Genomic DNA, 27,802 nt, shown 5'->3' with positions numbered 1-27,802 from the left:
CAATTTCCTTTAGAAGCTGAGGTAGCCTGCTCTCTTTAGCAGCCAAAGCTTTAATTCAGAAGCCCTCATGGCCTTTTAGGTAAGCCTACTGCCCTCCCTCCTCCCTTGAGCTTTTCCTGGAAGCTGCTTGGCAAGGTTTACTGGAACAATATGGCTCCAGTCCCCACACCAGCCACGACCTTGAGAAGGGAGGAGGCGTGGAGCCATCCAAGGGCATGATGAGAGGATCTTAGAAAAACAGAGACCTCCAGAGATAAGGATACAGAGGTTGAAGGGGCACAAGTGGGGGCTGGAAGATTCTGCAGGGTGCGCTCAGTGGTGTGTCTGGGCCTCGGCCTTCCTGGAGCTGCCAACGCGTCAGCTGTCTACTCTTTTCTCCAAGAACACAAATTGAGGATGCTCTGGCTTCCGGTAATGTGCTGATGATTTCCTCTAAGTAGCTGCTGCCCTACAGACTGACTGCAGCTGCCTAAAATGATTCACTTGCTTTGCCTTCAACTCTGTCCTCCCCACTTGTATTTCAGGCCAGAGCAGTACAGAGAGACTCCCAGCTCCGTCCACTGTTTCAGGCGAGCATGGCCTCAAAGAGGTCTTCTTCTTCTTCTTCTTTTTTTTTTTTTTTAAGATTTTATTTATTTATTTGACAGAGACAGTGAGAGAGGGAACACAAGCGGGGGGGGGGGGGCTGGAGAGGGAGAAGCAGGCTCCCCACAGAGCAGGGAGCCTGATGTGGGGCTCGATCCCAGGACGCTGGGATCATGCCCTGAGCTGAAGGCAAACGCTTAACGACTGAGCCACCCAAGTGCCCCTCAAAGAGGTCTTCTGACATAGAAAAAAATTTTGACATAGGAAATTTTAATGAAATTAAGGGCTTCTGTCTAAAGATATACCACAGAGTAAATAGGACATCTGAGCGTGCTGTCTCGGGTGGCCCCAAACCACAGAATGTAAGGGGAGGGGATAGAGACATAAACTTTCTGTGGGGCATGGTTTGGGTACGCCCGGAAACAGATAACTATCATCCCTTCCATTCTGGAAGGGTGGGGCCAAACAGCTTTGTGTGAATCTGGGCCCCGAAACATCTCCTGAGGAAACAAGACTGTTGTTCTGAGACTTACTCTAAAGCCTCATATTCATAGAAATAGGGGCACCTGAGTGGCTCAGTCGGAGAACCGTCTGCCTTCAGCTCAGGTCATGATCTCAGGGTCATGGGATCGAGTCCCACATCAGGCTCCTTGCTTGGTGGGGAGTCTGCTTCTCCCTCTCCCTCTCTCTCTCTTTCAAATAAATAACTAAAGTCTTAAAAAAAAAAAAAGGAAATAAGATTGGTCTTTCTTACCATGTGCAAAGTGCTAGGGCTACCCAGACAAATACCCTCGGTCAGTCACTGAGGGCAACAGGCAAGTCAACAGACACTTGTAATTTGGGATGCCGAATGCTGCTGGATCGGGGTCAAACGCAGCTGCCCCCTCCTCCCCAAGACAGGGAAAGGCGTGGAAAATCCCTTGGGGTCCTGGGGAGGGATGAGCTGTTTGCAACTGGAAACAAAACGAAAGAGCGGAGTTCTGCTCTTGCTTCTCTCCCACCATCGCCTGGGGACCCACAGTCCCTGCCTCAACCTCCGCGGTGACTCAGATCTCTGCTCCAGGTGTGCCCGGAGCCAAATCAGGGCTGGAGTGTTTGAGAGACGCCGAGAAAAACAGGTGCGGACCGACTGACTTCCGGTGGTTGCCTCCTCATCCCCCACTCCAAACATCCAGGGAAGGACATTTTCGGGGTGAGTCCTAATGCTGCTTCTCCCCAGAGAGCAAAGCGTGCAAACGTGTCCTGAAAGTTGCTTTGTGGGGCGATAAGTGGCTGGCTGTATTTTTCTGCTGCCTATTTCTGGATATTCTCTACTCCGCATATAGGATATTCCCAGGAGCTATTATAGAAGTGGGGCATCTCCTCTACTCTCAATCCTTCACTTCTGATACTTCTGGTCACCAACTATGCAGGTTTTTCTTCCCGTGCCTACCAATTCAGTAACACCAGCCTAGGGGCGCCTGGGTGGCGCAGTCGTTAAGCGTCTGCCTTCGGCTCAGGGCATGATCCCGGCGTTCTGGGATCGAGCCCCACATCGGGCTCCTCCGCTATGAGCCTGCTTCTTCCTCTCGCACTCCCCCTGCTTGTGTTCCCTCTCTCGCTGGCTGTCTCTCTCTCTGTCAAATAAATAAATAAAATCTTAAAAGAAAAGAAACGAAACACCAGCCTGCTGTCCTACAATTGAACTTAAGTCTGATGCTATCTGACAGGAGTTAGCATCAGGTCCCACAGGGGAAGGGCATCACCGCTTGGAAGAGGAAAAACTATAAACCGTATTCTCTTCAGAATAAGAATTTTAGACCAATAAGCATGTGAAAAGATACAAGGAAGATGTTGGAACTGTAACACAAGAACACAAAGATATCAAAAAGAACCAACCAGAAATACTAGGTAGAATATATAGTCATTGACTAAAGAACAATATTCAAATATTCTGTTGAATAAACGGCAGAGTGAGGACAGTTGGGGCACCGGGATGGCTCAGTCGGTTAAGCGTCTGACTCTTGATTTCGCCTCAGGTCATGATCCCAGGGTCTTGGGATGGAGCCTTGCATCGGGCTCCCTGCTCGGTGGAGAGCCTGCTTCTCCCCCTGCCTTTCCCCCCCTGCTTGGGCTCTCTTGCTCTCTCTCTCTCAAATAAATAAAATCTTTTTTAAAAAATAGCTAAGATCAAAGAAAAAGAGGAAATACATCCATAAAACCAGTAATTAAGGGGGGGCGCCTGGGTGGCTCAGTTGGTTAAGTGTCTGCCTTCGCCTCAGGTCAGGATCTGGGGATGGTGGGATCAAGTCCCACATCAGGCTCCCTGCTCAGAGAGGAGCCTGTTTCTCCCTCTCCTGCTCTCCCCGCTTGTGCGCTCTCTCTCTGCCAATGTCTGATAAATAAATAAAATCTAAAAAAAAGGAAATACACTTCCCGCTCTTTCCTAGTCACCTAGCAAAAACCCAAGTGTGGGTGAGTCCCACACCGGCCTTCTCCCTGCCTGGACTCAACTTCATTTTAAATTCATAATCACGCAACTCAAAAACACAAAACACTGCCCTACAATTCTATATGATTTCTCTAAGAGAAATTTCTTTTCTTTTCTTTACACAAAATCCGCCCCCACCTTGACCCCACATCTCTTTCTTGTTAGTGTCTGACCTCACTGCTTCCTTATATAATGAAACACCTCCAAAGGGTGGTCTGCACACAAGCAAGGGGAGTGGGAGAGGGAGAAGCAGGCTTCCTGCCCAGCAGGAAGTCCAACGTGGGGCTTGATCCCAGGATCCTGGGATCATGACCTGAGCCGAAGGCAGACGCTTAACGGCTGAGTCATCCAGGCACCCCAACATAGGACACTTTGGGAACCACAGCCTCACCCTTGAGGGAAGCTTAGTGAATCCCCAGCCATGCATCTGGCTTTCTGGTACCAGACATTTGAGGAAAGCTTCTACCCTGAAAGGCAGAAACCTATCGAAACAAACAGGGATAAGAGGAGACAACAGGAAGACTCAAAGGAAACTCTGAAGATGTTTACCATTTGCTAACTCTCTGGACCCCAAGTTCTACTTTCTGGCAATGTGCGGCCTGGACACCCAGGTCTGGACAACTTTTCTCCTCTGAGATAGGCTTTTATAGGGGCGCCTGGGTGGCTCACGAGGTTAAGCCTCTGACTCTTGATTTCAGCTCAGGTCATGATCTTGGGGTTGTGAGATTGAGCCCCATGTTGGGCTCCATGCTGGGCATGGAATCTGCTTGGGATTCTCTTTCTGCCCTTCCCCCCAACTCTAAAAAAAAACAACAGAGAGAGAGAGAGAGATAGGCTTTTGTAGCAATGAGGCAGCCCCTGGGACCCTAAGGCTCTGAGGGAGGGTCTAACACTCAGATCCTAAGCTCTTGTTCTGAACTCCTGCCCTTGGTTCTTTAGTCAACCTGTTATTCCCTTTGCTATGGTCAGAACGTTTGTGTCCCCCCCCCCCGCCCAGATTCCTAATGCCCAATGTGATGGTCTTAGGAGGTGGGGCCTTTGGCAGGTGCTTAGATCATGAGAGTGGAGACCTCATGAATGACATTGGTGTCCTTATAAAAGAGACCCAGAGAGATTCTCTTGCCTCTTCCATCAGGTGAGGACACAGAGGAGAAGGCACTGGCTATGAACCAGGACAAGGGCCCTGAGCAGTAGGCAACCATGCTGGGGCCTTGACCTGGACTCCCCAGGCCCCAGAACTAGGATAAAAAAATTCCAGCTGTTTATAAGCCAGCCAGTCTGTGGTATTGTGTTATATTACCCCGAAGGGACTAAGACACCTTCAAAAGCTGGCCCTGCCTTTTCTTGGCCTGCATTAGCCCCAGGAAGCTGCAGCAAACTTGCCTCCAAGTCTAGGGTTCTGGAAGGGGCAGACACTGCCAAGGGGAACTGAAGCAGGAACAGGAAGCTAGGCACACAGGGATACACGTACAGTGAGATTCCATTCACCTCACATTCTGGAAATGCCAAAGCTATAGGGACAAAAAATCAAAGCAGTGCTTATCAGAGCATGGCGGTGGGGGAAGGGGCACCAGAACCCACTTCGGAATGATGAAAATGCTCTATACCTTGATACCTGTGGTTGTCAGACGATTACACACTTTTGTCAAAATTCTTTAAACTGTCCGTTTAAAAAGGGTGTATATATATATATATTAATTACGAAGTAAATTAAAAATTTAATGCATGTAAATTATACCACAATAAAGCTGACTTTTGAAAAGGAAAAGAGAAAAGAGATGGGAAGACAAAGGGAGATTAGCAGGTCTGGGTTCAAATCCTATTGGTCACTTGAGAACGGTGCCATAATCTAGAGCAAGCAAGCGACTTCATCTCTGACTCTGTTTCCCCCTCTCTCAAACAGAACTATCAACAGATCTATCTTCCAGGCTGGAGATAAGGATTATGAAAGAAATGCCCAGGGGCACCTGGCTCAGTCTGCGGAGTGTGGGACTCTTGATCGCGGGCTTGTGAGTTCCAGCCCCATGCTGGGTGTGGAAAATCACTTAAAAATAAAATCTGGGGGGGGGGGGGAAGAAAGAAAATGCCATAAAGCTCCTGGCTCAAGCGCCCTCCAAGCTACTTATTCGTGTTCCCACCTCTAAGGTGCGTCCCTCTAGGACGAACCCGCTCCCTCACGGACGCAAAGGCCAGAGGCCCTGACACCCTCACTGTCCGCGCTGTGACTTGGGGAAGGGAGTGCGGCTTGAGGAGCCCGCCGCCCGCGTCCAAAGGGAAGCTCCGCAGCGCCCCCATGCTGTACTGGGGAGACCTAGCTCCGACTGCGGGACTGGGCCACGGGGGGGCGTGTCCGGGGCGGGGCGCGTGCTCACTTAGGGAAGAGGGCGGGGCCCCGCCTGGGTCCCTGCGGCACCCGGAGTTGTCGCGGGGGCGTGGCCGAGGCCCGGGGGGAGGAGTCCCGGGTGGCGGAGGGGCTGTGCGGTCTTCTGATCCGCATCCGTTCATCCACCACCGACCGCGGCCTTTTAGAGCCGGCCTCCTACGCAGCCTGTGTCATCCTTGGTCTCGGTCAGCCTATCTGATGCCTTCTTGCTTCTCGGCCCAGACCAACCCTGCCTGCGTCTGCTCTTTCGCCTCGTCCCTCTCGCTGGTTTTAGCCTGTCCGGCCTCAGGCTATGTCTCTCTTCTCCGTCCTGTCTCTAAGACCCGTGCTTCCTCTCTCTGCCCCATCTTTATCTAGACTCAGCCTCCCGCTCCCCTCCCATCCCCCCTTTCTCAGTTCTGGTCTCCCAGATGACATCGCCCTCTCGTGATCTTTTCATTAGTAACATCAAAAATCCATTAGCTCATAGCAGAGCCTGTTGAGAACCGGCCCAGCTCCAGCCCAAGGTTGGGGAAATTCCCCAGAGGTGACTGGGCCTGGGACTGGGCTCCCAGATTTGGCCCCGGGGCCTGGATGTGGCTGTTCTGGGTCCTGGGGGGGAAGTCCCACATCGGGGTCTGGCCAACCTGTGGCCTCTGGGGCTCAGAGGCGGTGTGGGAAGGGGCGGCTCACTTTTCGCGAGAGGGAGAATTCTCCCAGGCCAGCGGGCTGTTCTCACACCAGCAGGACTTCAGTCCCCTTCTCCTCTGGGAGGAGTCCTTGGCCTTGGTGGCCCTGTAAGGGTCCCTGCCTCGCTGAGGACCAGGGTCACCTTGCCTAGCGTTTTTTTCTCCCACTATGAGCTTGCTAAACTCCAGTCTCTGTCTCCCTTTTTCCGGAAGCCTGGCCAGCCTCCTTAAATGGGCTTATTTCTATGTCTTTTCTGTCAGTCCCAGATACAGAGCTGCTCAGGGAGGCTGCATCTATCTGGCCAGCAAACATCGCCCAGCTCGGCCTCTGGACCAAGTTTTGGGGTTGGCACAAGGAGAAGCAAAAGCTTTCGGCACGGACCCTGGCTTGTCCACCTTTCTTCCCCCTAGTCCTACCCTTCCTTCCCTCTAAGGCCAGAAGAATTCCCACCTTCCAGACTCTGAACCCCTCTACTCACCTCTCTTTAGAATTTACATTAATTATGCACAGAGTTTGGCTGTATCTTGCACATATGAGTTGAATTCTCTTTTAACTCTACGAGAGATTCCATATTTGGTTTTTTTAAAGCCAATGGTAAAAAAAAAAAAATCGAGTAGTGTAAAAGGAAGTTGCCTTCCCATCCTTGACCCTTTTTTTTTTTTTAAGTAAGCTTTACACCCAAACTGGGGCTTGAACTGAGGATCTTGAGATCAAGAGTCACATGCTCTACTCACTGAGCCAACCAGGTGTCCCCCATCATTGATCCTTACTTAATTCCCTCCTCCAAAGGCTACCTCTGTTACACATTTTTGTGACCTTTCTCTTGCATTTGTTAAAATCGATTATGAAAATAAATTCAAATAAAAGAAACGTGCCTTTATAAAAAGTAGCTAAGGGTGAAATGAAACACGTAGGCCTAAAGGCTGCTTAGAGAAGATTTTCCTTACATGGAGACTGGACTGGGGGAAGTTTCTTGAAATAGAAGTCCAATGACCTTGGAATGGAGGAAGACTTGCTTCTCTGCCTAATTCATCTTCCGCTAAAAACACAGGCATTCTTTCCTGCTCAGAGATTTTCTTTCTTTTCTTTCTTTCTTTCTTTCTTTCTTTCTTTCTTTCTTTCTTTCTTTCTAAGATAGAATTCACGGGGGGGCCTGGGTGGCTCAGTCGTTAAGCGTCTGCCTTCGGCTCGGGGCGTGATCCCGGCGTTCTGGGATCGAGCCCCACGTCGGGCTCCTCCACTGGGAGCCTGCTTCTTCCTCTCCCACTCCCCCTGCTTGTGTTCCCTCTCTCACTGGCTGTCTCTCTCTCTGTGTCAAACAAATAAATAAAATCTTTAAAAAAAAAAAAGAATTCACGTACAGCTCACTGATTTAAAGTGTACAATTCAATGGTCTTTAGTATATTCACAGGGTGGTGCCACTGTCATCACAGTCAAATTGAGGACATTTTCATTTCCCCCAAAAGAAGCCCTGTACATTTAAGCTCCCCTAATCCCCCCAAACCCTGTTGCCCTCAGCAACCACTAATCTATCTCCTGTCTCCATAGATTTCTCTATTCGAGACATTTCACATAAATGGAATCATGCAATATGAGGTCTTTTGTGACTGGCATCTTTCACTTAGCCTAATTTTTTTCGAGGTGTATCCATGTTGTAGCATGTGAAACAGCTTCCTTCCCTTTTATGGCTGAATAACATTCCATTGTATGGAGAGACCACATGTTACTTACCCATTCATCAGTTGATGGACGTTTGGGTTGTTTCCACTTGGCCATTATGAATAACACTGCTGTAAACATTTGTGTGCAAGGGCTTGTGTGGACATACATTTACAACCCTTTGGAAATGAGTGGAATAGCTGGGTCATATGGTAACTACATGTTTATTTATTTATTTATTCATAATCTCTGCGCCCAACGTGGGGCTTGAACTCAGGACCTGGAGATCAAGAGTCGCATGCTTGTCTAACCGAGCCAGCCGGGCGCCCTATGTGTTTAATTTTTTCAGGAACAGCGAGACTGTTTTCCAAAGTGGCTGCACCATTTTAAGATCCATCAGTAGCATGTGAGCGTTCCAGTTTCTCCATATGCTTACCAACACTTGTTATTATCTGTTTTTTTGGTTAGAGCCATGCCAGTGGGTGGGAAGTAGTATCTCATTGTGGTTTTTATTTGCCTTTCCCTGATGGCTGATGATCTGAGAACTTTTTATAAACTGCATTTGCAATTAGGGTTTTCTGCCCATTTGTCATTGTCACCTGATGTGGTAATGCCCCTGAAGGATATGAGCGTGTCCACCTACTCTTCAGTTTTCCCCAACTCAGTGAGGACCTCTGCATTATCATTAGCCACCCAATCATTCAAAGCCTTCTTGGGGGGGGGGGGAGTCTTCTTGAGCACAAGCTGGCTGCTGGGTCCTAAGGATACAGGGGAAAAAAAGGTGTGTGGGGAGGGCAAACCCTTGCCCTTTGTAGAGCTTGGCGCATAAGGGTGTGGCCCTGGATTTCAATCCTTGCTTTGTCACCCCCAAGCTCTGTGGCTTTGGACAAAGTGCCTAACCTCGCCCAGACTCAGTTTCAGTCTGGGAAATAAGGTTGCTCTGAGAGTTACATGTAAAGCACTACCCACAGTGTCTGGCCCGTGCTGAGCGCTTAGTAGGCATTTGTGATCGTTAAAGGTGAAGCCAGACAAATAAAGGCTAACAATAATGGGCAGTGAGTTATGATTGGAGAAGTACAAAGGGTCATGGGAGCACAGAGCAGGGACCCCCAACCCAGTCCAGGGTCTAGGAAAGGCTACCCAGAGGAACTGATGCTTAAATGGAGAGACAACAGATGAGTAGGAGTTGGCTAGAGCGAGGGCAGTGTTTGGGGGTGGGGGAGGGTTGTTCCTGGCAGGTGCACCAACTTGTGAAAGGCCTGGAGGCAACAGAAGGGAGCATGGCATGCTGGAGAGACTGAGATGTGTTCCGATGTCTAGAGCAGTGCCGTCCAATGGCATTCTCTACAATGATGGAGAAGTTCTCTATCGGTGTGGTCCAATATGGTAGCCACTAACGACATGTGGCTATTGTGCATTCGAAATGTGGCTACCGTGACTGTAGAACTGAATGTTTAATTGTATTTTGTTATAACTGATTTACATTTAAATAGTCGCTGTGGTAGTCACTACCACACTGACAGCGCAGGTCTAGAGTGTAACGTGCAAGACAGGGTTGCAATGAGAGATGAAGGTGGAGAAAAGCATCTAGACTGCACAGGGTTATGGTATGGAGTTTGCATTTTATTGGAAGCCCCAAGGGAAGTGATCGGTTGGGGTGGGAGGTGGGATTAAGCGGGGGAGGGGGGTGATCTGGTTTTCACTTTCGAAAGATCCTTCTAGCTGCTGTACGAAGAATGGATTAGGAGGGTTAGGGTGGGGTTGGTGGGAAGCAGGGAGACCAGTTAGGGGGTGGCTGCAGTCTCCCAGGGGAGAGATGATAGTTGTTTCAACCAAATGGAGAAAGAGACAATTTGGTAGGTTTGGGGCAGGGATTGGATTTTAGGGAGCTAGGAAGAGGAAGGTGTCCTAGGTCTACTTGGAGGGTGACCGAGTCCTTAAGCCTTAGGGTGGAATCCCTCCCTACCAGGGCGCGGCCGGGAGTTTTGACTTCGGCAGTACCTGGAAGCTTCCCTGTCCCCCCCTGCTGGTTGGTGCTGGAAGAGCCTTTCAATAAAATGTGCCAGTGACAGGCCCCCACCCCCCACCCCGGCTCGGGGGCTGGGGGAAGCCCGGGCAGGTGGGAAAATCCCCTCAAACTGCTAGCTGGTTGGTGGCGTGCATTCCCAGGGTCGCGTGCTGGGCTGTCTCTTCCTCTCCCTGGGGCCGGTCCATATTAACTCTATCTGCCCTGTATGGGTCTGTCAGTTCCCAGTCGGAGCCACAGGGCCCCTGGAAGTCCTGTGGTGGGGCAAGGGAGGACGTAGATGTCAGCACAGTGGGGCAAGAACCCCCCCACTCCATGCCGGCTCCCACCTGAGGCAAGGCCCCAGCACCCAAGGGTTGCCTCTGATTGTCCCCACCCCCACCTGGGCCCTCCTCGGCGAGACAGTGGGGGTGGGGAGGCGGGGCGTGTCTCCGGAGAGCAGGGTGTGGCCAGTGGTCCCGCTGGTCACTCATTGATGGCCAGCCTGTCCCGACCCGGGAGAGTTCCCCCTACTCCCCACCATGCCGGCGGGCCGGGTGGGCTGAGGGTGCGGAACACCCCGAGATCGCGGCCCGCTGGCTGAGCTCAGAGCAGGCGTGGGGAGGTTCTGCGGCTCCCGGCTGTCAGCGCCCGCCGCCCTCCCGGCTTCACTTCCTCCCGCAGCCCCCGCCGCCCCGGAGGCCCGGGAACCCAGCGGTCCGCGGCCCCGGCCGCCGCGCCCTAGCCTCGGCCTGCTGCGGGGTAAGTCGGTGGGCGATCAGGGCACGTCTGGGGAGGGGGCGGCCCGGAGCCCGACAGTGGCTGATCAGGGCAGGGAAACCCGAAGGCGGGGGCTCCCTGGTTCTGCAGCCCAGAGCCAGGGTCTTCAAGGGGCTCCAGCCTCCACCTGGACGGCCAGACCCTTCCTCCCGGCCGGTGCGGGTCAAGGCTCCAGGACAGGGGGGCGGGGGCCGGACAGGTAGCTGTTGCTGCTGACGCTTGGCAATGGTGGGCTGGAGGGCAGCCGGGGAGGCAGATTGGGGGGTGGGGGGCTGGTTAAGGACATATGCCAGGCTAAATGGTGTGTGGCTTGGGGAGGACGCCCCAGATTGGACAGGAAGATGGTGGCCTACGTTGAAGTAAAAAACCGAAAACAAACAAAAAAACCCTGCATGTCAAGGCAATCAGCCAGGTCCCAGCCTCCCCTGCTTCTGTGGGAAAATGCCTCCTTTCCGGGCCCCCCCTAGGTCCCTGAGGGCTGTGGGAGTCTGAAGCTGGAGGGGACACAGCCCAAGCCCTGCCACCATCCACCCTCTCTACTTCTGGCCCTTCTTTTCCTTTCCCATGCTCTTCTCTGCTCCCTGCCCCCTTCTGCCACCCGGCTGTCCCCCCCACCCATTGCCAACTCTTTTCCTTCTTTCTGCTCCCTATCCACTGGGGGGCACAGGGCCTCCCCTCCAACCCCCCCACCCGACTGGGGCCCCACTCGTTGCCATGCAATGGGGGCTGTGGTTTCCATTCCCCGTGAAGAGGTGTCAGGGCCCAGAGCCCCACCTAGGGCTGAGGTGGGGCTGCCTGTCAGGAGGAGCTTGGGCCGACAGCGTGGGGTCTCCCTCCCCACTCTGAAGCCCCCAGAGACCCTAAAGCACAGAGAGAGGTGGCATTTGATGCCTTTGGAGATGAGTCAGACTGAAAACAGGGATGGGCCCTGAAAGATCTAGAAAGCTGAAGAAGATTGTCATGGTAGGGTGCTGTGGTTTTAGACCAGGCTCCGCCAACTGCTGACATCCTTGGGAAAGTCACTTCCCCTTTTGGGCCTTAGCTGTCCTGGTAGCAGAATGAGAGGTTTGATAGACCGGTTTTCCAACCGTTTCCCCCAGCATGCTCCCGTTCTGTGGCAAGAGGTCTGAACGACCCGCCTCTAGCTGCAACAGCATTTTATCTGCTGCGAATACTGGCCACTGGACAAGATGTGATGTAGAGAAAGGTTCGTGCTGTGAACTCACACGTTTGTTACCCTGAATCAGCGGTTGCGGTCTCTCAGATATCAGGAAGTCCTGGAGGGAAAGTCAGGGACAATCTCAACCTTTCCTGTGGGACTACGTCAATAGGCAGACCCACTGGGTCCCTGTTCCTCCCCCTCCCATCCTCACACCAGGGGCCTCCCTCCCTCTTCTCACCCTCTGCCTGCCTCCCTCATGGCTCGCTCCCCATCCTGTTGGGTGGACTCGGTGGGTGGGTCTCCTTGGACTCAGCTTCTAAACTTCTTTTTGCAGTCCTCAGCCAGACCTCCTACCCCAACCCAGGGCTGGGAAGAAGGACGAGCCCCTGACAGCTCTGTGTCCACCGAGGTTTGAGCTGGACAAAGCAGCCTCATTCCCTTAGGATGGCCTCGCCCTCCAGCCCTCTGGCGTTCAGGCTCCAGACATCGGATGGAGGCCAAGATGGCGGTGAGGTGGACAAAGGAGGCCGTGGAGATGGGCCACCCCCCATGGAGTCACCATTCCAGGGGGAGGACCGGAACTCCTCCCCTCAGATCAAGGTGAACCTCAACTATCGCAAACGAGCAGGTGTCAGGTGAGGCAGCAAATGGGGGTGGGGCCCCGGGGGGCCGCTCCCCTGCAGTGGAGCACCCTGAGTCAGACTTGGTGGCCTGGCCCAGGCCCAGTGCCCCTTCGGGCATGCATGGGGTTCACCCGGCCTCCCCCTCTCAGTGTGAAGTCCGATGCACGAGGCAGGACTCTGTCGGGAAAGCCCCTTCCTCCGTCCTCATGCCTGAGACATGGTACCAGCTCTTGGCTTCCCAGCCCAGAGACCCCGTATCGTTGGTGTTGGAAGACCGTGGTCAGATTCAGAGCAGGCCAGGAGAGGATGCCCGTGAGGCTTCTGGTAGCCGGGTAGCCTGCCCGACAGGCAGAATAGCCCCCCTCTGCCCAACCTGTGCTCTCGCTGGGCTGCCCTACCCCAAGACAGTGATGCCACCCTGTGACAGGAAGTGTTTTGTCCAAACGGCCACTTCCCCTGGCCGGACTGCCCATAGGGCTCCCTAGTCAGCCGCAGGGCCCACTCGGTCATGTTGTGGCCACGTGGCCTCCTGGGCAGAGGAGGGTGTGTCCGGCCAGGCCAGGCAGACATGCAGCTTCCTGGGGTGGAGGGGGCAGGGCCTGGCTCTATCAGTCACACAGCTACAGCTTCCCACGTGACGGAGCCCGACAATCCCCCACTCATCAGACAGTCACCAAGCCTTCCTTGGTGAAGCTGGGACCTGAGGCTCCCCGGAACATCAAAGAGCCCCCCCACCTTTGTGTGTCCCTTCATATCTGCCGGCCCCGGTTCGAGGAGCCCCAGGCGAGGGCTGGCCTCTGTGAATGGGGGCATCCCCTGGAGGGATACCCCACGCTCCTTCCCCTTCCCTGTCACCAGAAAGTGCTAGATGCTAAAAAGCTACAGCACCTCTTCCGAGGCCTTTCCCGAAAGTGTGGCTTCTCCATCAAATTCTGGTGAGCATCAGATAGGCTTCAGCGCTAGGCCCCCGTGTCTCGGAGAAACGTCTCTCAGCTACCCCAGAATCTCCCTGGGGGTTAGCAGCCAGGGTCTGGGCTTAGGTAGACACCCCCCTACCCACGTGAGCCCCAGTTCTGCACATGTAGTCCCAGCCTGGCCCGGATTCCAGCTCAAGAGCGGGACAAGTTCCTGTGCTGAAATCCTCCCTCTGGGGTCAGGAGCCTATTGTGAGATCCCCAAGCCACCTAGCAAATGAGAAGCCGCTGATACTGAGACAGGCACTGCATGGAGTTGTGGGGATTCTGGAGGCTAGTGCCCCGGACAGGCGGCCTCCCTTTCCCGGGGCTCAGCGCTTGGTTGGCCCTGGGAGGGCAGAGGTCCTCAAAAAGGTTCCCATGGGGCTCCTGAGCCTGCAAGGTGCACAGTACTCACAGGACTCCATGAAAGGGCTCCCCGGGATGGGAGGCTTCCTGGAGGGGGGGGGCATGGTTCTTTGACAGCATCAGACAGAAATCACACCCCCGCAGCCAACCGGACCCAAACCGCTTTGACCGTGATCGGCTCTTCACCGCGGTTGCCCGGGGTGTCCCCGAGGATCTGGCTGGGTTACCAGAGTACCTGTCCCGGACCAGCAAGTACCTCACCGACTCGGAGTACACAGGTAGGCCTGCCCTGTGGGCCGGAGCCACAGCGTCCTGCCCGCTGGACTGAGACTCGGCTGACGGGGTGCCCTTGACCACGGTCAGGAGCCAAGGGGGCCAGTGTTCTCAGCAACCCTCCGGCCCGAATGCCTCACTTGGGTCATGGCCGTGCCTCCCACGTCCACCCGCCCCACGGGCTCCTGGCCTACCTCAGCCGTCCTCCGCCCATTTCAGTTACCAAATGGATACTCACTGGCTTCCTCAGTCCATTATTTTCTTTTTCTTTTCTTTTCGTCTTAACCTGTGTTGTTGAGATGTAACCATCTCAGAACATTTTTTGCCCTAAATCGCAGTACCTTGATCATTTGGGCTGATTAGAAAAATAACATTTGTGTATTCTAGAAGATTCAGGTAGTAATGACGTGTATAAAGGGGAGGGTAAAAACGGCAGGACATCCTGGATCCCTGTTAATGATTTGGGGTATATCTTTTCAAAGTGTTTAAATGTATTAGGTATATATTTACGTAACGGGTCGTGCTGTATATTACATCTCGTACTTTCCACTTCAGTACATAGACCTCTAAGTCAGTCACTTTGACGACCACAGAGTTTTCCGTTGCGTACGTTTACCGCAATTTAATTAACTAATTCCTTAATGATGGCCATTTAGGTTTGTGGGTTGTTTTTGGGCCCCACATACTGTATGCCAGGCCCACTGGCTGCTAAAAATTTTGTATATAATTCCCCTTGGCCCTTAGAACAAGTCTGGAATAGTCCCATTTTATAGTCAGGAAAACTGAGGTTAATGCCAGCCACATGACCTGCCCAAGGAGACAGAACCATTAAGGGGTGGAGACACTTAACAAACATGGCTCTGAATGTTCTCGTGTGGGCCATGTTGCACGTACAACAAATTAGGTCTTAGAAACTTATTTTCTAGGGCAGAAATTGTAGTCATACCTGTTGGTATTTTAATACCTGTTGGCTGGAGGCTTCATACCCTACAGCATGACTCTGCTTCTACCAGTCATGTTTGACAATCTTTTTTTATCCTCCCAAGGGGTACTTTGGAGCCTGGGCTCACTGTACAGGCTGGTGGGAAGCCCAGCCTCTCCTGAGCCACGCCTGAGCACCCTGGTGCCCCTTCCCCTCCCCTTCTCCCACAGAGGGCTCCACCGGGAAGACGTGCCTGATGAAGGCCGTGTTGAACCTTCGGGATGGGGCCAACGCCTGCATCCTGCCATTGCTTCAGATCGACCGGGACTCTGGCAATCCCCAGCCCTTAGTCAATGCCCAATGCACAGATGAGTACTACCGAGGCCACAGTGCCCTTCATATTGCCATCGAGAAGAGGAGCCTGCAGTGTGTGAAGCTCTTGGTGGAGAATGGGGCCAATGTGCATGCCCGGGCCTGCGGCCACTTCTTCCAAAAAAAGAGCCAAGGGACTTGCTTCTACTTTGGTAAGGAGACTTTCTTGGATAAACTGAGGTGCAGGGGGGACAAGGCCTTGCTTAAGGTCACTCGGTGAATGTGCAGCAGAGCTGGCCCTTAAACCCAGATCTGTCTGACCCCAGGGGCTCATGCTTCTAATCACTGGGCTGTCTGCAAGGGCAGTTTGTCTTAGGAGATGTTTTAGCCTTGCCTGGGCAAGGAAGCTCCCCACACATCCACACCCAGACCAGGGGAGGGGAAGAGGCTGGCAGAACTGGTGTGTGCGGAACCTGACCAGATAGGACCTTTTTAATTAATTTAATTTAATTTAATTTTACTTTAGATTTATTTATTTTAGAGAGAGAAAGAGAGTCAGTGAGCATGGCCGGGGAGGGGCAGAGGGAGAGGTAGAGAGAATCTTAAGCAGACTCTTCATTGAATGTGGAGCCTGACTCGGGGCTTGATCTCATGACCCTGAGATCACCACCTGAGCTGAAAGCTTAGCTGACTGTGCCACCCAAGTGCCCCATGTTCTGCTCCTTTGGACGGTAAAGAGCTTTGGTCACCTCTCCCTTGGGTCAAGAGCTGGACAGGGCTGCCTTTACCATGGGGCCTGGGACCATCTTCTCTCATAGCACAGGCCTAGGTGGGCCTGGGATCCCAGGGCAGCATTCCCTCCTCTCCTGTGGACACCTGACTCTCTTGAAGGAGGCCTGGCCTTCTGTCCTAGGAGCTTGAGGAGTCAGCAGGTGCAAGCTAGGAGGCCTGAGGCTCAAGCTGCCCCCCTTGGTCCCCAGGTGAGTTGCCCCTCTCTCTGGCCGCGTGCACCAAGCAGTGGGACGTAGTGACCTACCTCCTGGAGAACCCGCATCAGCCCGCCAGCCTGCAGGCGGCCGACTCCCTGGGCAACACGGTGCTGCACGCCTTGGTGATGATCGCAGACAACTCAGCCGAGAACAGTGCCCTGGTGATCCGCATGTATGATGGGCTTCTCTGCGCCGGGGCCCGCCTCTGTCCCACCGTGCAGCTCGAGGACATCCCCAATCTGCAGGGCCTCACACCCCTGAAGCTGGCCGCCAAGGAGGGCAAAATCGAGGTGAGTACCTAGCCTCCATCGCCCACCTTTCCAGGAAGCAACAGGACTTGCTCTCATTTTGCTGCAGAAAGAGCCTGGAACAGTGTTCTAGATCACCGGTCTCCCCACTTTTTTTTTTTTTAAGATTTTTATTTATTTGAGAGAGAGAGAGAATGCACACGAGCAGGGGGAGAGGCAGAAAAGATTTTATTTATTTATGTGACAGAGAGACAGCCAGCGAGAGAGGGAACACAGCAGGGGGAGTGGGAGAGGAAGAAGCAGGCTCATAGCGGAAGAGCCTGATGTGGGACTCGATCCCGGTACGCCGGGATCACGCCCTGAGCCGAAGTCAGCCGCTTTAACGACTGCGCTACCCAGGCGCCCCCAGAGTCCTCCCTTTTTGATTGAACTCTCCTGGTAGTAAGAACATGTTCAGCACGCATCTCTAATATATGTGTGTTTATTGATATGTTATATATGAACGATCGAACTGATACATTATAAAACACTGGGATTTTTAAGTCATTTGGGTTCCTTGGTTAGGAGACGGTCTTTTCATAATCTTTTCCTATTGTGCAATTAGATTTGCTATTAGGTTTTTATTTTACAGAGAACAGGGGGAGGGGCAGAGGGAGGGGGAGAGAAAGAATCTCAAGCAGACTCCCTGTTGACCGCGGAGCCAGAAGCAGGGCTCGATCCCAGGACCCTGAAATCATGACCTGAGCCGAAATCAAGAGCCAGCCTCTTAACCGACAGAGCCATCCAGGTGCCCCATAAAAACATTTCTTATGGGATGTTTTTGCCCTGCAGAACTTTTACGTTTTACTACATACAACCGTGATTATCTCTTCCTTTGGAGTTCCTTGGTTTCGCGGTTGATTAATCCCTTCTGTGAGGTTGTATATCTAGGCTTGTGTGTGTGCATAGACATATGTATTCTGCATCCATACTTTCCTCCAGACTTTTGCAGTTTTATTTTTAATGCCTAAAGCTGATTTGTCTGGAAGGATTTTGGTATAAACAGTAAGCATGACTAGCTGTACTTTTTTTTTCAAATGGTTTACTGGTCGTCTGAGCCTTATTATCAGGGGTCTTCCTGGTGTGCGACCGGGGCATTTCACACAGGGCCCCGGGCTTTTTAAACACAGGCCTTGGGGCACCTGGGTGGTACAGTCGGTTAAGCGTCTGCCTTTGGCTCAGGTCATGATCCCAGGGCCCTGGGATCGAGCCCCAAGGGAGCCCGCTTCTCCCTCTGCCGCTCCCCCTGCTTGTGCTCTCCTGCTCTCTCTCTGTCAAATAAATAAATAAAATCTTAAAAACAAAAAACAACACAGGCCTTTTTAAAGGTTAAGCTAAAAACGAACATAAACGGAAATTGTACTATTTTATTCCCCAAGGTTCCTGGGGTGTGGGAACCTCCCTTTGTTGTCTGGAGGCATGACTGGGGGGCCTTTCCTTTCCCCATTCCTCATTTGTAAAACTAAATTGCTGCTTCTTCTTCTTCTTCTTTTTTTTTTAAAGATTTTAACTTATTTATTTGAGAGAGAGGATAAGTGAGGGGGAGGGGCAGAGGGAGAGGGAGAAGCCGATCCCAGGACCCTGAGATGATGACCTGAACTGAAGGCAGACGCCCAACCGACTGAGCCATCCAGGCGCCCCTCTTCTTCTTCCTTTTTTTTTTTTTTAAGTAATCTCTACACCCAACGTGGGGCTCGAATTCACGACCCCAAGATCAAAAGCCGCACGCTCCACGGAGTGAGCCAGCCAGGTGTGCCCAAACCAAATTGCCTCTTAACCTGTTCCACTTAGGGAAGCTTTCTAGTCTGTTGGAAGCTCTGCGCTCTGACCGCAGAAGTGTCCACATACGTGTAGCTCGGATCTCAAGGGACCTCCAGGAGCCCTGGGCTGCCATGTAAGGAGTCCAGGAAAGAGGCCTTGGGGCAGGGGTGGGGAAGGAAGAGCCAGGTTCACTGGCAGACCTGGACGTCTGTGAGTGGATGGGAGTGTTTATATCGTGGCTGAGCCTGTGGGATGTGTGAGCGTTTATACACACAAGGACCCCTGTGTCCAGGGTGTGTGCATGGGTCTGCTTGCAGCTCTGTGGGTGGTGGGCAGCTCTGCGGGGTGCTGAGTGTTTCCCAGCACCCCCCGTCCAGGTCAGTGCTGGGAGGTGGCCCTGCAGGCCAAGCTCATGGGACCCACCCTGCAGATTTTCAGGCATATCCTGCAGCGGGAGTTCTCAGGGCCATGCCAGTCCCTTTCCCGAAAGTTTACCGAGTGGTGCTACGGGCCAGTCCGGGTGTCACTGTATGACCTGGCCTCCGTGGACAGCTGGGAGGAGAACTCAGTGCTGGAGATCATTGCCTTTCATTGCAGAAGCCTGGTGAGCCCACGGGGGCAGGGGTGTGTGAGGGGACCTGGCAGAGCTCCCTACTTCAGGGCTGCCCGCGGGACCAAAGCTGCCCCGGGACTGTGCCAGCGGGGATGTGGCCGCCTGTCCTAACCCCGGCTGCCAGGCGCATGCTCATTCCACACACCAGCCCCCCCGACCTGGGGATCGTGCAGGGGGCCCGGGGGCAATCACTGAGGGCCTCTCTGTTGACTGGCACCTGCTCTGGGCTGGAGAATGAGGCGCTCCGTGAGCCCATAGCCATACGGGTGGGGTGGAGGTTGGTGGGGAGGGCTCATTTGGGGTTCCCCTCCCCATCTCCCTCAGCCCTTGCATTGAGCCTGACCTGAGCCGGCCCCCTATATACCCTTGCTGAATGCACCCCTCCCGCATTCCCACCCCCAGCACCGACACCGAATGGTGGTTTTGGAGCCGCTGAACCAGCTGCTGCAGGCGAAATGGGATCTGCTAATCCCCAAATTCTTCTTCAACTTCCTGTGTTACTTGACCTACATGCTTCTCTTCACCGCTGTTGCCTACCACCAGCCGGCCCTGGAGAAGGCAAGGCCCGGGAGGGGCGCATCCTGGGGGAGGCCTCCTGGAAGAAGATGGGGCAGGAACCCCTTCAGTGATAAGCCCGAGCTCTGCCACAGCTGGTGAGAGTATGGGAGCCAGCACCGTAGAAACAGCAAGGATGATATTGGCCGAATGCTCACCGTCTGTGAGAAGGAAGTGACACGCCATAATTTATTTACTCAGTGCTCACAACAGCCCTCTGAGGTGATGAACTATATTACCATCTCCAGTTGGAGATGAAGGGAGTTGAGGGAAGGCACGCACAGAGAGGTTAAGTAACTTACCCAGGGTCACACAGGCCGTAAGTGGGGGAGATGGGATTTGAACCCACCCTCAAAACCACAACAGTGTGCCTCTATCATAGGCTAGAATCCGGGGGTCCTGCCCCGGAGCCCATGTTCCTTTGCGTTGCTCTGCATGGCCTCGCCACAGCGCATGCTCAGATCGGGCCCTCGGCGAAGAGTCTCCCTGCTGGACTCCAGGCCCTGGGTCCTACCAGAGTGTCTCTTCCGCAGGCCTTCTTCCCACCGAAAGTGACTGCTGGAGACTCCATGCTCCTGCTGGGCCACATCCTGATCCTGCTTGGGGGGGTCTACCTCCTGGTGGGCCAGGTGAGGCTCCTCCCATTCCCCGGACCCCCACCCCATGACTCCACAACTCTATGGGCTCCCAGACCACCCAGAAGCGAATGTAGAATCCCTCCAGGAGGGGCCTTAGAGTGAGTTAACCACAATCCCTTCATTTTCCTGGAAACCACAGAAACCAAATCCTGTACCCAGTCCCACTCCTCCCAGCCTCAGGGCAGCTGAGGGCCTTGGGTTCTGGGGCTGGTACCTCCCTGCTGTGCTTTCTGGGGTGCCCGTGGAGTAGCACATGACTCTTGTGGTTCCTCGGCAGTGCCGACTCTGCTCCCCTTGGAACGGAGCTGGAAGCCCCCACCCCCAGGTCCCTTGGCTGGGGCATCCCTCACTTGGGGACCACAGACAGGCTGGGGCAGGCAGGCTCAGGCCGACTCCCCCAGCAGAGCCTTTTGAGGTGAAAACGCAGGAGACAGGCTGGGCACTGTGACACTGAGCCTGTCTCAGAGTGGGCATAACTTCGGGACCAGAGCCAGGTTGGCTAGAGTACAGGGGGGTCCCTGTGAGGCTGGGGGTGGGGGTTGGGGAGGGGAGAGAGCTCTTCCCCTCACCAGGACTGGTGAGTGAGTTCTTCATCTGGATCCACAGGGGGGACTCAGAGGCCCCCCCCCCCGGCATTGTCTGGGTGTCTGTGGGTGGCTACGCTTTCTAGAAACAGGCTTCCAAGCGTTCTCAGCTATCAGCAGGATTCATGAGCTCCCCCCGCCAAAGTCCAAGAGGCTGCTTGAGCCCCTGAGGTCACAGAGCCAGGCCAGTAGTCGGGGCACAGTGGGGAGCCCAGGCTAAGGCAGCAGGGCTGCTCGGTGGCCTGGAGAGCAAATTTCAAATTTCATACCCCCTGTGCTCCTCGTCCCACAGCTGTGGTACTTCTGGAGGCGCCGTCTGTTCATCTGGATCTCCTTCGTGGACAGCTACTTTGAACTGCTCTTGTACGTGTGCCCTCCCTCCCCTCCCCTGCTCAGGCCCCGGGCAGAGGCTGGTGTGGCAGAAGGTGCCAGGCTGGCTTGAGAGGAGAGGACCCGGAGCCAGGGAGGGAGTGCCAGGGGCCTGGGACCAAAGCCCGGGCTGCCTCGCCTGGGGCTCCAGGGCCCTTCCGCCCCCATCCCTGAGAGTTCCCTGGACTGAGCACTCGCTGTGCACCTGATCGGGTCCGGTCCCAGATGGATGGAGCTTCTCATCCATCGGGCGGCGGTGGGACAGGCAGCGTCAGTCTGCGCTGGCCAGTGGGGGTTGGGGGGCCTTGCCAGGCGGCCTGCAACCCGACCCGAATTCTGTCCCTCCACAGCCTGGCGCAGGCCCTGCTCACGGTGCTGTCCCAGGTGCTGTGCTTCCTGGCCGTGGAGTGGTACCTGCCCCTGCTGGTGTCCTCGCTGGTGCTGGGCTGGCTGAACCTGCTTTACTACACCCGTGGCCTGCAGCACACCGGCATCTACAGTGTCATGATCCAGAAGGTGAGAGACGGGGGTGGCCCCGGTGTAGACAGAGCTGGGTACAACCCTCCGGCAGGACTCCTTTTGGCCTCAGCAGCCAGGCGCCCTCCTCCACAGCTCGCCTGGCCGGAGGAGAACGCGAGAGCAAGTCTGTCTGGGCCCACAAAGGCAGATATCTGCAGGAATCTGCCCTCGGGGTCTGTGCTGTGCAGGGATAAGCAAACACGTGACCCCCAGGGAGTACGTGCGTCCTCGCACCACGGAGGAGCATACATCGTGCCCTTAAGCTCATCTGTGGGCCTGTGCCCTGGGACATCCGGGCCTAGGGACTTTTCTGCATTCATTCATTTATTCAACAGAAGTTTAGGAAGTGTGTCCTGCGGGCCAGGCCCTGTTCTAAGTGCTGGAATCCACGGCTTTGGTGGCTAACAAACTCGGCAAGGCCTCAACTCTGCGGCAGGTGGCATTCCCGGAGGGGACAGGAAAACACCGAGACAGACAGATGAGAACGTTACAGATTGCTATCTGCTATTTTTTTGAGAGAGAGAGTGGGTGAGAGGAAGCAGAGGGAGAGAGAGAATCTTAAGCAGTCTGGGGGCTCGATCTCACAACCCCGGAGATCACGATCTGAGCTGAAATCAAGAGTTGGACGCCTAACTGACTGAGCCACCCAGGTGCCCCTGATTAGATTTTTTTTGAAGACTGATCCACTCCGCGTGGCTCCACGGGGCCTCGTGTATGCACACATTCGTGCATGTGTGAGGTGCGGACATGGGAACCCGTGCTCGGGGCTGCGGCAGGGGTTGGGGGTCAGGCCCGACGGCCCAGCCGCCCACCCTGGCTCCTGGGGGCATGTGTTCTAGGTCATCCTGCGGGACCTGCTCCGCTTCCTGCTCGTCTACTTAGTCTTCCTTTTCGGCTTCGCTGTAGGTAAGGCCCCCCCCCCCCCAGCCCCTGCCTCTCCCTTGCCTGCTCTGCACACCCTGGAGGCCGCCCCCTGGCCTCCCCGGGCTGAGGATCCCCTTCCTCTCTCCCGCAGCCCTGGTGAGCCTGAGCCGGGAAGCCCGGGCCCCCGGGGTCCCCACCGGCCCCAATGTCACGGAGGCAGCGCAGCCTGGGGCAGGACAGACGGATGAGGAGGGCAGCGCGCCCCCCTACGGCGGCATCCTAGACGCCTCCCTGGAGCTGTTCAAGTTCACCATCGGCATGGGCGAGCTGGCCTTCCAGGACCAGCTGCGCTTCCGCGGGGTGGTGCTGCTGCTGCTGCTGGCCTACGTGCTGCTCACCTACATCCTGCTGCTGAACATGCTCATCGCCCTCATGAGCGAGACCGTCAACAGCGTCGCCACCGACAGCTGGAGCATCTGGAAGCTGCAGGTGCCGCGGTCTGGGCCCCGTGGGGAGCGTGCAGGACCCAGCCAAGCTGGGCCCCCGCCATCCATTCTATCCTTCTTGGGGCTATTGTGAGGCTCGGATAAGCTCACGGATCGGGAGCCCTTGGGACGGTGCCTGGCACATAGTAGGTGCTCAGTGCATTAACCTGATCACGGTCACGATCATGATCAAGTATTCCTTGGGAGCCTGCCACGAAGCTCGGCTCGGTTCTAGGTGCGAAACACACAGCGGAGCACGAGATAGAAGCCTTGCCCGCGTGCCGTTCCCCTTCTGTGTTCAGTCAATGGGGTCGGCTTGGTGGGTGAGGCAGGGTGTGCAGTCCTGGGACTGGGCCAGCCTGGGGGAGTCGGGGCGCAGTGGCCCCTGTAGCTGGGGGCTGATGGGACGGACGCCTGCCGACCGTGAAAGCAGTAGCTGCTTCGTGACCAGAGGAGGGTCTGGGGTGGGGGTGGGCCGTTGGTGCTCAGAGAGCCTTGCTGGGAAGGCTGGACTCTTACCGATTCACCGTTGACCTTGGGCAAGCCCCTTACTTCTCTGAGCCTGCGTCCTCACTGGCAAGTTCCGTGCCCCGCCTAATTTGCTCGTGGGCCAGTGGGCAGGTGCATGTGTGGGAAGAGCAAACAAGCTTCTGCACCTGGTAGTGTGGAATTCTGGAATCTGTAACTATACAAGTAATTGTTGAGCACACGTCATGTGCCCCCTTCCCAACACACGTCCATCTGCAAGTGGGGAAAAGTGGGGAAACTGAGATTCAGGGAGCGCTGAGAGCATTCCATCAACCTGTTTAGCAGACTCTGGGTTATGCTGTCAGGTGCTGTGAGGTATCTTCCTGCCTACTGTCTGATGTGTCCTTTGTCCCCAGAAAGCCATCTCTGTCCTGGAGATGGAGAATGGCTATTGGTGGTGCAGGAGGAAGAAGCAGCCGGCCGGTGTGAAGCTGACTGTTGGCACCAGGCCGGATGGCAGCCCGGACGAGCGCTGGTGCTTCAGGTGAGGGAGGGAGGCAGGGGAGGGCGGCCTGGGGGCCTTGCTGACCCAGAGATCCCTGGAGGGTGCCATGGGGCAGACCAGCCTTACTCTGTTTTTTATTTTATTTTTTTTAATTTTTATTTAAGTAATCTCTATACCCAATGTGGGGCTCGAACTCACGACCTGGAGATCAATGGTCACATGCGCTTCTGACTGAGCCAGCCAGGCGCCCCCATCCTTACTTTCTTTCTCTCTCTATCTTTTTTTTTTTTCCAGCCTTACTCTCTTAAAAGCCAGGAGACAGGGGGTGCCTGGGTGGCACAGCGGTTAAGCGTCTGCCTTCGGCTCAGGGCATGATCCCGGCGTTATGGGATCGAGCCCCACATCAGGCTCCTCCGCTATGAGCCTGCTTCTTCCTCTCCCACTCCCCCTGCTTGTGTTCCCTCTCTCACTGGCTGTCTCTATCTCTGTCGAATAAAATAAATAAAATCTTAAAAAAAAAAAAAAAAAAAAGCCAGGAGACAGCTGCCAGGAGGTCAGGTCTAGTGGGAAAGGCAGGGCCTAGGCGCCCCAGGCACTCTGCACTCTGCCCTGGGGCAGGCGGGGTCAGGGATGCTGGATCTCTCTCTTTTTTTTTTAAAGACTTTATTTGTTTATTTGACACAGGGGCGGGGTGGGAGGGAGAGCAAGCAAAAGCAGGCGGAGCAGCAGGCAGAGGGAGAAGCAGGTTCCCTGCTGAGCAAGGAGCCTGATGTGGGGCTCGATCCCAGGATTCTGGGATCATGATCCTGGGATCATGACTGGAGCCGAATGCAGATGGCTAACGCACTGAGCCACCCAGGTGCCCCAGGGATGCTGGATCTCATAGGCCCAGGCCTGCCACTCACTGCCTGTCCGGCCAGCCTCCTGTCCCCTCCCTGTGGTCCCTGACCTTCTGGCCTGAAATTGGTTAGGAGGCCAGGAAGCCAGAGGGACCCTCACGTTACAGCACACTAGCCTTGCCCTGTCTGGTCTGCTCTGCCCGCCCGACTCCCCCAGCCTGACCACAGAGGCGACAACCCTCCCACAGAAAACAAGTCTTCCATGGGAGAGAGAACCTGGTGAGAAATGCACAGCCAGAAACACGCTGTCATGAGATAGCAGTTGACCAGGGACAGGAGAGGGGTCTGCGGCCTGCGGAGCAGCCGTAGAAGGGCTCCGGAGCCCAGGAACGCAAAGACACACCTGACCGAAACCCTTCTCTGGATGTCGAGGGCAAGCCGGGTCACCATGCACAGTCTGAGGAGACAGATGCCTGTTTCTCCGCTGGGGGGGACACGTGGCCCGGGGGCAGCAGGGTGATAGCCGCAAGGACGGCCCGGGCGGGACGGTGGTGGCCCAGTGTGCAGTGAGAAGGGTGGTGAAAGCCCATCTTCCTCCCGGTCCCTGTGGCTACCCGTGTCTACGCGGGCCCCTCTCCTGGGCCAGAGCACGCTGCACACGTGGCTTCCTGGAGACTCAGAGCCGCTCTATTGCCCTCAGGGTGGAGGAAGTGAACTGGGCCGCCTGGGAGCAGACATTGCCCACCGTGTGTGAGGAGCCATCAGGGCCGGCCGTCCCTGGTGAGTAGCTGGATCCCCTGCCCTGGAGAGAGAGAGAGAGAGAGAGAGAGAGAGTGAGTGTGTGTGTATGTCTGCTCGGCCACACAGCCGTGGAGAGTCTGGGGCAGGACCTCCTCCATGTCCAAGGGTTGCCCTAAAAAGCACTTCCCACCTTTCGTCTCCACCCCCACCTCCTTACTGGCCTGCCTCAGGCAGTCACCTGGGAGACACTCTGAGGCTATTCGTGCTATTCCAGCCTTAAACCTGCCCTCACCTCCTGCCTCCTGGCCTGATCAGTGGGTCCTCCAGTGCCAGGCCTGGGCTGAGCCTGGGGACCCAGTGGGGGAACAGGTTAGAGAGGGCCCCCTACCTATCCCGCAGCTTTGGGGGTATCTCCCTGAGCCCCCACTGATAGGCCGGCCTTGTCGATCCCCACCTTTCCCCGACTACATGAGCCTCCAGTCCCCATCGCCCCGAGAAGTCATTTCCGATGCTTTTCCCCACTGTCTTGGGCTGCGTCCTGTACGTTCTACTGTGGGGACAGCCCCTCCTGTCTCTACCCTGCTGCCTTCCACCAAGATGGGTTTTGGCTCCTTCCTCTCACCTAGAGGCCCGTTCCGAGGCTTAACTTTCTCCACAGCATGCCCTTTCTGGAATCTTCAGTAACTCCCACTCCATCTGCAGTTGGCTCTCCTCCTCTCCTTTCTCTTTCTCTTTCCAACACCAAAAGGCACTTGCTTGTGCCTGCGGCACCGTCCCCTCCCCACGACAGCATGTGCATAACCACTGACCCCTGTGTAGGGACACTCCTCCAGACTCTAGCTCCAAAGCCTGCTGGTCTCCCAGGCTTCTGGGTCCCTGACCACGGCCCTCACAAACCCATAGCTTTTCTGCGTGGCCTCTTTGAGTCTCCCTTCCTCCGAGTCCTGCCACCCCATCACTTCAATGCCAAGACTCCGAAAGTCACCTTGCCCCTCATCTTGCCCCAAGCATTCCACACCCCAGTCCCATACCCATTGCCTGCTGGGGCTTCCCAACTGGACACCCCAACAGGAACGAACACGGGGTTGCCCTAGTGGGTAGTGTGTGTGCAACCCCACACCTCCCCCCAGGCAGGAGGCCTTGAAGATCTCAGGACCTCCCAGGCATCCATCCGCTCACCCCTCTGCCCCCACCCCTCATTTCTCCTCCTTCTGCACCACTGCAGGGCTCGGTCTGCACCCTCTCCTTTAGACAAGTCTTTCTGCTCCAGGCTTATCCCTCTGATGCAGACAGAAACTACACGAGGCCCACTCTCTACGCCTCCCACTGCCTGGAAGGCCTCACTCCTCAGGGTGGAGGTGAAGATCCAGTGCCGTAGTCCGACTCCTTTCCCACACCTCCCTCCATGCGACGGCCGGTCCCTCCACAGTGCCCCCTGTTCTTTGCTTTCCTTGGCTCTCTATGGAAGTGTCATTCCTGCTCCTCCAGGGGTCCAAATCTGTTGCTTTCCTTACCGGTTGGGTTCCCTCTCTCCTCAGAGCTCCCTGAGCACCCCACTTGTCACTTTCCTCCAGCCCATCAGCCAGTCTCAGGTGTTCTGGTTTCCAGCACAAGGGACATTGAGCTCCTGGGAGGAGGCCCCTGACTGGCACCAAGCATGGGGTTCAGGAAATGCTTATGGAAGGGGGAGGGAGGGAGAGGGATTGCTGGGAACTTCAGGATTACCCACTGTACCCAGAGTATGTGGTTTCATGGCTGTGGCCTCCTCCTGTTTGCCTGGCGCCTGCCTCCTGGGGACACAGCCCAAGGGCCAAGTCATAGTGCTCTCCATCCTATCTACAGGCACCTTGAAGAATCCTGCCCCAGCCTCCCAACTGGAGGAGGACACTGCCTCAGAGGAAGATCAACTGCCCCTCCAGCTCCTAAAGTCCCAATAATGGCCCGGATGCAGGACAGAGTCAGTGATCTTCTCAGCCCTACCTGCTGGCTATGTGGCTCCAGGGAACTTTGGTGGCAAATGTAAATAAATATTTTCTCATCACTAACTCTCCTGGAAATGTTATTTAAGCAAAGTTCGTGGGCTCTTGGGCTGGTTGACAGATTATCTGCATGTCTCTGTGAGCATTTCTCTGTCTGGGGCTGGGCTACTTGCAGCCTCACTCAGGCACAGGGGACCCTTCCCTGCTGGCCCCAGCCTCGGGGTGGTCCTTTTCCTGGGTGCTGTGCCCACTGTCATGACGATGTGTGTGGCGGACACAGGCAACACAGCCACCACTCCTCCCTCTCCCACAGCTTCCGGAGACCCCTTAAAGCCACCTCCAAGATCTCTCTCAAGGCCTTTGAGATCTGTGGCTTCCTTCAGGCTCTGGATTTTTGGTTACTTTCCCTTCTGGGCTGCCTGCTCAGTTCCTACCCCTCCA

At 55.1% G+C, this 27,802-nt stretch overlaps 1 protein-coding gene across 6 annotated transcripts; it reads left to right on the top strand.

The window, feature by feature from the left end:
• On the top strand, positions 1–27,427 carry TRPV2 (transient receptor potential cation channel subfamily V member 2). Of its 6 annotated transcripts, XM_040630080.1 has the most exons (17): positions 138–411; positions 525–589; positions 1,649–1,777; positions 12,048–12,348; positions 13,803–13,936; positions 15,084–15,377; positions 16,146–16,444; positions 18,633–18,806; positions 19,218–19,373; positions 19,904–19,999; positions 20,885–20,955; positions 21,312–21,477; positions 22,320–22,386; positions 22,496–22,833; positions 23,714–23,841; positions 25,342–25,421; positions 27,225–27,427. In XM_040630080.1, exons 4-17 carry the CDS (start codon positions 12,158–12,160, stop codon positions 27,317–27,319), a joined length of 2,289 nt encoding a protein of 762 aa, XP_040486014.1. In that variant the 5' UTR covers positions 138–411; positions 525–589; positions 1,649–1,777; positions 12,048–12,157; the 3' UTR covers positions 27,320–27,427. The 6 variants fall into 6 exon arrangements, with proteins under 6 accessions (XP_040486015.1, XP_040486014.1, XP_040486016.1 ...); XM_040630081.1 differs by lacking the exons at positions 138–411; positions 525–589 and adding an exon at positions 1–79; XM_040630082.1 differs by lacking the exon at positions 525–589.
• Positions 27,428–27,802: the final 375 nt, after the last annotated feature.

This window comes from Ursus maritimus, unplaced genomic scaffold (assembly GCF_017311325.1).
Source record: "Ursus maritimus isolate PB19 unplaced genomic scaffold, ASM1731132v1 scaffold_14, whole genome shotgun sequence".
NCBI classification, from domain to species: domain Eukaryota; kingdom Metazoa; phylum Chordata; class Mammalia; order Carnivora; family Ursidae; genus Ursus; species Ursus maritimus.
The sequence above is the reverse complement of the archived record's forward strand: the minus strand, read 5'-3'. Positions and strand labels throughout refer to the sequence as shown.

Coding starts and splice junctions, on each gene's coding strand:
- TRPV2 (XM_040630081.1), top strand. CDS start 12,158: ATGGCCTCGCCCTCCAGCCCTCTGGCGTTCAGGCTCCAGACATCGGAT. Junction 19,374..19,903: donor ACCAGCCGGCCCTGGAGAAG/GCAAGGCCCGGG, acceptor TCTCTTCCGCAG/GCCTTCTTCCCACCGAAAGT. Junction 23,842..25,341: donor GACGAGCGCTGGTGCTTCAG/GTGAGGGAGGGA, acceptor TATTGCCCTCAG/GGTGGAGGAAGTGAACTGGG.